This window comes from Jaculus jaculus, chromosome X, assembly GCF_020740685.1.
Source record: "Jaculus jaculus isolate mJacJac1 chromosome X, mJacJac1.mat.Y.cur, whole genome shotgun sequence".
Lineage (NCBI taxonomy): Eukaryota > Metazoa > Chordata > Mammalia > Rodentia > Dipodidae > Jaculus > Jaculus jaculus.
Window position 1 is genome coordinate 153,998,564 of NC_059125.1, and position 8,484 is coordinate 154,007,047.

The window sequence follows — 8,484 nt, forward strand, 5'->3', positions numbered from 1 at the left end:
TCCTTCTGAGTTTGGGGGCGGGGGAGGGGATCGGGGACCTCCAGGGCCTGGATTTGAGCCGCTGCGCCCGGGAGGCAGTCCCGAGCCCCGTGCGTCTGCCCCGCGCGTCGCCGCCGCCGAGATGGCCACCTGTTTGCTGGGCTTCGCCCTGCTGCTCCTCGTCGCCTGCTCGGATGGACACAGCGGGCTCGGAAAGGGATTTGGAGATCATATTCACAGGAGGACTCTGGAAGATGGGAAGAAGGAAGCGGCTGCAAGTGGATTGCCCCTGATGGTGATTATCCATAAATCCTGGTGTGGCGCCTGCAGGGCTTTAAAACCCAAATTTGCAGAATCTACAGAAATTTCAGAATTGGCTCATAATTTTGTTATGGTAAATCTGGAGGATGAAGAGGAGCCCAAGGAGGAAGATTTCAGCCCTGATGGGGGGTATATTCCACGAATCCTCTTCTTGGACCCCAGCGGCAAGGTGCATCCTGAGATCATCAATGAGAGTGGAAACCCCAGCTACAAGTATTTCTACGTCGGTGCCGAGCAAGTTGTCCAGGGGATAAAGGAGGCCCAGGAGAGGCTGACCAGTGACGCCTTCAGAAAGAAACACATTGAAGATGAGTTGTGACACGACCGAGTTTCTTCCTGCATCCGAGTTCGTCTTGGGGAAGGAAAGCAGCAGCGGAGAGAATCGCCCAGAACAACTGAACCGCCCGGAAGCCCGGCTTCCACCCTCCCCCCGGGTCGAGCTGTCACTGTGGGCAAGCGCTGCTGTCCCTGTGTCTGAGGACCCGGCAGCACGTGGCCGACTCTCTCCCGCTCCCTGTCACCTAAATGTCCATTGCCTCTGAATGTAAACAATGAAACTCTGCCACACAAAACATGAGCCATTTGGAGTTTTCACTCCTCCCATTTCAGTGTTTGAGTCTTGACCCACTTCTTCCTGCTCTGCCGTGAAAGGAGACGGATAGCACCTTTTCTATAGCGTCAAAATTTCAGGAATACTTTATCAATTTTTTTTTCTTGTTTGCTTTTAATAAAAAAGTCATAAATATAAACCACCAGCCAATCGTTCTCCTGCTCTCTTGGAAATACTCTGGGGCTTCCAGAATCCTTGCAGCCTCCATCCCTCCTACTCGGTCTTGGGCAGTCTTTCCAGTTTGCACATACGTGTGTGTGTGCGCGCGCGTGCGCAGGAATGGCTATGTGCTTGGACGGAGCCCGGGCTAGAAGCATGCTTTCCCTGTTAGTGTTGGAGAAACTCAAACCCCTTTTTTTTCTCATCAACTGCATTTTTGTACTGGGATTAACAGAAAATATAAGATGAAATATTGTTTGATTGAACTTTAATAAAACTTTAAAAGGAAAAAAAAATTCACATGACTCGATAGCAAAGAAAAAATAGCCCAATTAAAAATTGGCAAGTGACAAAAATAGACATTTTTTAAAGAAACATGTTGGGGGCTAGAGATTGGTTTCAGCAGTTAAAGATGTTCCTTGCAAAGCTTGCCAGCCTGGGTTCAATTCCCCACTACCCATGCAAAGCCAGATCCACAAAGTAGTGCATGCATATGGAGTTTGTTTGCAGCAGCAGGAGGCCCTGGGTGCACATTCTCATTCTCTCTCTCTCTCTCTCCTTCCCTCCTACCCTTAAATAAATAAATAATTACTTTTTAAAAAAGAAAACAAATGATGGTAAAGATATAGAGAAAGGAGAACCCTTGCCCACTCTTAGTGGAAATTTATATTAATGTAGCCAGTATAGAAAATCATGTAAGGGATCCTCAAAACATTAAAAGTAGTGGGCTGGATAGATGGCTTAGTGATTAAGGTGCTTGCCTGCAAAGCCTAAGAATTCATGCTGGAATCTCCAGGTCCCATGTAGCCAGACATAGAGTGACATAAGCGTGCAAGGTCACGCATGCACACAAGGGGGCACACGCATCTGTTGGTCTTCACAGTAGCTGAAGGTCATGGTGCACCCATTCTCTCTCTCAAATAATTATAAAAAATAGAATTACCATATGATTCAGCAGTCCCTAAGAAATCAGTACCTTGAAGAGATATCTTTACTCCCATGTTCATTGAAGTATTTTTCACAAGATATCCAAGATAGGGAAACAGCTTGTATATGGGTATACCAGGGCCTCTTGTCATTGCAGATGAACTCGATATGCATATGCCACTTTGTGCATATCTGGCTTTATGTGGATACTAAAGAATAGGATTCAGACCTGAAGTTTTTGTAAGCAAGCTCTTTTAACCACTGAGCAATCTCCCCAACCTGGGTTTACCATATATTTTAATCTCCTTTTATAATTTACATCACAGGTATTTTGATAAGTTTGTGAATTTTTCAAGTTGTTCCCACAGAAGTTGTTCTTAGCTATTGTGGTGGTTTTCTCCAAGTGTCCCCCGTAAACTTAAGTGTTGTGAATAATAGGTTTCCAGCTGATGGGGAATTAACACCTCCTGGAGGGCAGTGTATTGTTGGGGGGCAGGCTTATGGGTATTATAACCAGTGTCCCCTTGCAAGTGTTTGGCACACTCCCCTGTTGCTATTGTCTATCTTATGTTGGCTAGGGGGTGATGTCCACCCTCTGCTCATGCCATCATTTTCTCTGCCATTATGGAGTTTCCCCTCAAGTCTGTAATCCAAAATAAACCTGTTTTCCAAAAGCTTCTCTTGGTCAGGTGATTTCTACCAGCAATGTGAACCTGACTGCAACAGTAATAATGTTGGTACCGAGAGTGGTGTCATTTGCTGCTAGACTGTGTGGCTATGGCCTTTGGAGCTGATTTTCAAGAGGAATGTGGGAGGATTTGAAACCTTGCCCTAAGAGATGCTTTGCAGTGCTGTAAGTATACCTTGATGGATTATTCTGGTCAGTGTTGAAAGACCTGAATGCAGTAAGAACTATGGACTGTGAGGTCTGGCTTAGGATGAGAAAAGCTTTGCCTGGACTGGGCTTGAAGTAGTTTGTGTTAGAAGCTTGCTATTATGCCTGTGACCTGAGAACTTGTGCAGGGTTGCTTTGTGTAAAACTGTCTGGTGTGTGCAGAGGGATATGGTACAGAAGTGAAATCTTTGGGCTGAAACTTCTGCCATTCAGCTGCAATTATATGAGTGATTACAACCTTTGAGACTGGGCCAGCTGACCTGCACTGGGGCAACAGGAAGATTATACATTCTCTTGAAGGGGCCTGAGTGCTCAAGGAGTGTCCTGTTCTTCAAAGTCTGCTTTATTCCCTCCTGGATTAACAAATTGGCATGCTACCTGGTATTGTGGAATATAAGAAATGCAGGAAAGAAAGAGTCATTGAATTTGCAACATAGTCTTGTGTTTTAGAAATAGCCATAGGCAGTGTGAAGCAGGTTTGCTATATGCCTACATGGAGACCCGATGGAGCCATGAGAATGCACCATGGGTTGTACCCAGTGTAGATGCTGGGACCACAAGATGGCTGCTAAGGAAAGCTGCCAGCTCTGAATGAAGTTTTCCAGGACTGTGAGTAGCCTAGCTGGAGGCACAGAATTGGAACTCCAGAGACTTATCATTGGTTAGAATTATCAGACTTGGAGATTTGTTACTGACTAGAGTTGTTGGACTTGGGAGCTACAGTAGTTTGATGTTTGCTTTGATTAAATCTTGTATTGGTAGAATATTTCTTTGCTATGCCTAATGCCATCTTTTGCAGTGTGAATGTTTATTCTGTGCCATTTTGGGTTTGGGGGGGATTTTTTGGTATTATGGTTCAGTTAAAAGACCTTGGATTATGGGGATGTTTGTACATCATTAGGATTGATAAAACCTATGGGGACTTTTAAAGTTGGACTGAATGCATTCCATTTTACATCATGGATGGTTATCAATTTATGGGAGCCAGGGATGGAATGTGGTGGTTTGACTCAGGTGCCCCCCATAAACTTAGGTGTTCTGAATGCTAGGTTGCCAGCTGATGAAGATTTGAGAATTAACGCCTCCTGGAGGCAGTGTATTGTTGGGGGTGGGCTTATGGGTATTATAACCAACTTCCCCTTGTCAGTGTTTGGCACACTCCCCTGTTGCTATTGTCCACTTTATGTTGGCCAGGGCGTGATGTCCACTCTCTATTCATGACATCATTTTCCCTGCCATTATGGAGCTTCCCCTCAAGTCTGTAAGTCACAATATACCTTTTTCCCAAAATCTGCTGTTGGTTGGGTGATTTCTACCAACAGTGCAAACCTGACTGCAACAGCTATTTACTTTCTACTATTTATAACTTTTAAAATACTACATAAATTTATTAAAATATGTTAACATTTTCTAATAGTCTCTTATGTTAGGAAACTTCCTTTTTCCCATAACTCATGATTCTGTTGTAATCATTGTAGTAGTGCTTTGTATGTGAACATATGTTATAGTTTGAATATTATATCTCCCCTGCCCCCACATAGGCTCATGTGTTAAAACCTAGCTTGCTAACTGGTAGTGCTACTTGGGAAGATTTAGAAAACTTTATTTAGGGAGTAGGGCCTAGTTGGAAGAACTATATCACTGTGAATAATCTTTGGTGATATCTTGTCCTTAGACTTCCCTGTCTCCCTCTCTATCTGCTTCCTGCCTGCCATGAAGTGAAAGCAGATACTGCCCCTGGCTTCATGGAAGACGATGAGGCCCTGGGCCTCTTGTGTTAGTGCCTTCATACCTCCTCCTCCCTTCTCAAGGGACCTGAGGAGGCCTGCCTTCCCCTTACTGTCTTCTCTTCTCTTTTGCCATGTTTCTCTGCTGCCAAATTGGGTCCTTAGCCCGTATTCTGCTTGGGGGTATTCTCTTGCCCAATGTCTTTGACCCCTAGCCTGGGAACAGTGGATAATAAATACTTTTCATAGAGTCCACTTTCCAGGTTAGCTTTCCTAGGTCTAGGCTAGTCTGGGAGGAACAACACTCTTCCCTTTCCAACCCCTCTCCTGGTACTGATGAACTCCTACCAGTTTCTGTATGGGAGAGGGAGGAAAGGAAGAGAAGAAAATCTGATACCACTTGTGAAGAGAATAGGGAACCTTCATGCTAGGGCTGATAGTACAGCTTGTCCAAGACTAGTGGCTACTTCCTATATCACTTATGTCCTGATCCCCTTCTGCCGTAACTACTTCAAGGCCCTGGGGCATGGCCCTCTAAGTCTGAGTATGGCAGTATAGGAAAGACCTATACATGAGAGAGAGAGAGAGAGAGAATATGAATGTGTGTTATTTGTAGTGTCTATAGATTTTTAAAGGAAAGGGAGAGGGAAGGGTGGGAACAGAAACACTTGCCTCTTCCCTGGGTCCAGAAGTTAGGGGGTAGGATAGAAGGAGAGGATTATTTTTTAGGCAGTTACTTTCTGAATGGAATAAGCTGTTCCAAGGGATCACAGCCATTGTCTTCTGTCTTTCTAAATTCATTCAAAAGAACATTTATTGGTGCTGAGAAGTTTATTCAGTGGTTAAAGGCACTTGCTTATAAAGCCTGATGGCCCAGGTTTGATTCCTCAGTAACAGTCTTACAAAGTGGCACATGCACCTAGAGTTTGTTTGCATTGGCAGGAGACTGTGGCATGCCCATATTGCATCTATCCATCCATCTAAATCATCTATCAATCATCTGTCTATCTATCATCTCTGTCTCTCTTTCTCTTGGAAGGATTAAGGACATTAGTATTTAAACAGCATTAGTGAAAGTAGGGTTGGGACTATTGCTGGGTGGTAGAATGCTTGTTTAGCATACCCAAGACCCTAGAACCACAAAAACAAGAACTGATGAAAGTAAAACTTTTACAAGGTGTTACTGAAAATAATTTAAACAATGGATGCTAAGAACTAAATAATTGATGATTATGTTTTAGTCTGTCACCTTCAAAACTACCAGCCGAAATCTTGCTCGAGCCATGTGTATGAAAAATATCAAGCTCACTGTCATCATTATCATCGTAGCAATTGTAAGTACTGGGATTAAGGACATGAACTACCATGCCTAGATTTAAACCCCCTGTTTTTCTGTTGAGAATTCTTATATATTTAATGAGAAAAATAAAACTCAACTCACATGACAGTTTTTATTTTTTTAGAACTATTGAGTCATTAGTAAAGAACTACTATTGTACCAGGGGTGTTTCTTTTAATGAGTTTTACAATTCTTTATATGTTATATTGGAATATATGGTAAAGTCAAAAGAGTAAAATTACACTTTTACTTCCAGGTGTTCATCTATATTATTGTGTCACTTCTCTGTGGTGGATTTACATGGACAAACTGTGGGAAGAAGTAAGAAAAAGCTACCATTAACCAAAAATATGAGAGGAAAATGAGTTCAAAGCAATCCATGCAACTCGGGCTTTTCGCTACTCACAGAAAGTATCTGCCAGTTTCTTCGGCCTTCTTTTTACTTTTTGAAATAGTGTTCTATGCCTCCAGATTTATCTGTCCTTTTAAACAGTTTATTCTAGTAAACTTCAGGTTGAGCTATTCATTACAGTAATGGCTTTAAAAAGGTAATTGTGTGTTTCTTTGGTTTGTTAAGCACAGTCATCAACTTTGAAAGACGTATTTAGTTTTAACTGCTCAAAGTTTTTGCCAAGATAGAAACCACCAGTCTTAAGACCTGTCTACTAAAACTGTACAGCAACTTTGTATGTTCACACAAAAGTATTCAGGAAACAGACTGTACAACTAAGATCTCATCTTAGTGACTTTTGTTATGAAAGAGTTTTAGGTGCTTCAAAACAATATAAATAGAGAATAGTTATTTTGGAATTGCAATTAAATTGTTGGTGCTGCTTATATCCAGGAGCCCAAACAGGTAAAGTGTTAAGCATTTTTGTTTATCAAATGCAGAGTATTTTGCTAGCTCATTGGAAGCACACAGAATTATCCTCGTCCCTACCATTTATTTTTAGGAATAAAAGTTCAGTGTTCACTCAGAGTGGATAGATAATTTAATATCTTCCATTTCCCCAGTGTAAAGTTGATGTGAGAAGATGATTTATTGTTGAGGGTTGTGGGTTTTCAATATTCCTTTTTCTTCTGTGGATATTTGGGACAAATACATTGGTAATAGAATGGGTAATGGAGGGGTTGAGAGACAAATACCTGTGACTCACCAAAGAAAAGAAAGGAGGCACAGTGAATGTGAGTATTTTAGCTGTACAAATGGTGGTCATATGGGAAGTATTTTTTTTTTTCATTGTAGGAAAAGCCCAAATGGAATACAGTCAGAAGCCAATTCCAAAGTTTGGATTTGACTCCTGTTGAATAATAGTTTTTTGAACGTCTTAAAAATTCTTTAATTTCTGCCTAATTTTGAAAATTCTTTGTGAAACCTAAAAGAGAATAGACAATATGATATATAGAAATAATATAACATCCATTTTACTGCACTGTAAGGAAATTGGACTGTTATGCTGCTTCAGCTGCTCTGACATCTAGTAGTTGGTGTGTATCTGAAAGGGAGACATTTATTGACCTAGATCTATTTGCACTTATGTGTCAGTAAGTACCATTAATTGGAAGTGATAGTAGTCTTCTCAGTGAAGAAAAAAAATAGTCTTTTGAACCCCTGCCTGTTTAGCCTAGTCATGTGACTTGAATATATGTGTCCAATATTCAGGCTCATGTACTTGTTCTTCCATCTGAAACATTCAATCTCTGCTACCTGTTTCATTTATTTTGCATGTACCTTAAGCTCATAAGAACTCTTCCCTAGTTGATCATACATAGCACAATTTTTTGTCCTTTTTGTCAGCACTGCTGTTTAATTGTATCATTTCTCATCGAAAAATAATTTGTTTTAGAAAAATATTTGACATTCCCAGATAATTTCCAAATGGTTTAGCCAAAGGAAAAGGCTAAAAACTTATCTCCCTTTCTTATACACACCTGAATAAAATTGATGTGCATGTTTTAGTGATTGATTATTGCTGTATTTATGTATAAGAATACTTTTTAAGGCATATGTCTCATTGTAAATCATGCAAAAACTGAAGACATTAATAAAATTTAAGAGTAATACAATGAGCTCCGTATTTTAGAAGTTCTTACTAGAGTCTTATTTTATCTGTTGACATTTTACCATAGTGTATATAACAAAAGAATTTTATGTGAAGATCTATTAAGAGATGTTACTTGAATCCTTTGAGTGTACTTATTTTATGACATAGTGTCAGGTGTGTAGATTTTCTTCAAAACCAAGACATAAAAGAAATTTTAAAAAATTTGTAGGCCATGCTGAAATGACCACATAGCCTCCTCATCTGTTTTCTTTAGCTCATAAATTAGACAAAAAAAAATCACCACAAACAACTCAGAAATTGCTATCTCATTTAACACAATTTTGAAAACAATGTCTGAAATGTAATGATCTGAGGCTATGGTGGGAGCTGCTAGGTATTAGCACTTACATAACGTGTGGGCACATGGTTTAGTCTCGAGCATCATAATAATAAAGTAAAAATAAAAACTCTGAAATAGATGG

At 40.6% G+C, this 8,484-nt stretch overlaps 2 protein-coding genes across 2 annotated transcripts in view; both read left to right on the forward strand.

Moving 5' to 3' along the window:
* Vamp7 (vesicle associated membrane protein 7) overlaps nucleotides 1-8,019 on the forward strand; it is a 50,863-nt gene extending 42,844 nt beyond the window's left edge. Inside the window, exons 7-8 of the mRNA XM_004672649.2 lie at nucleotides 5,860-5,952; nucleotides 6,214-8,019. Of these exons, the coding sequence (XP_004672706.1) occupies nucleotides 5,860-5,952; nucleotides 6,214-6,282 (162 nt within the window). The 3' untranslated portion in view covers nucleotides 6,283-8,019. The remainder of the gene's footprint in view (nucleotides 1-5,859; nucleotides 5,953-6,213) is intronic.
* Nucleotides 112-1,189, forward strand: LOC105945058 (thioredoxin domain-containing protein 12). The gene has a single exon (XM_012952250.2). The coding sequence runs from the start codon at nucleotides 122-124 to the stop codon at nucleotides 617-619; it is 498 nt and encodes a 165-aa protein (XP_012807704.2). The 5' UTR covers nucleotides 112-121; the 3' UTR covers nucleotides 620-1,189.
* Nucleotides 8,020-8,484: the final 465 nt, after the last annotated feature.

What these genes read in the sequence shown, in the direction of transcription:
- LOC105945058 (XM_012952250.2), top strand. Translation starts at nt 122, where the DNA reads ATGGCCACCTGTTTGCTGGGCTTCGCCCTGCTGCTCCTCGTCGCCTGC.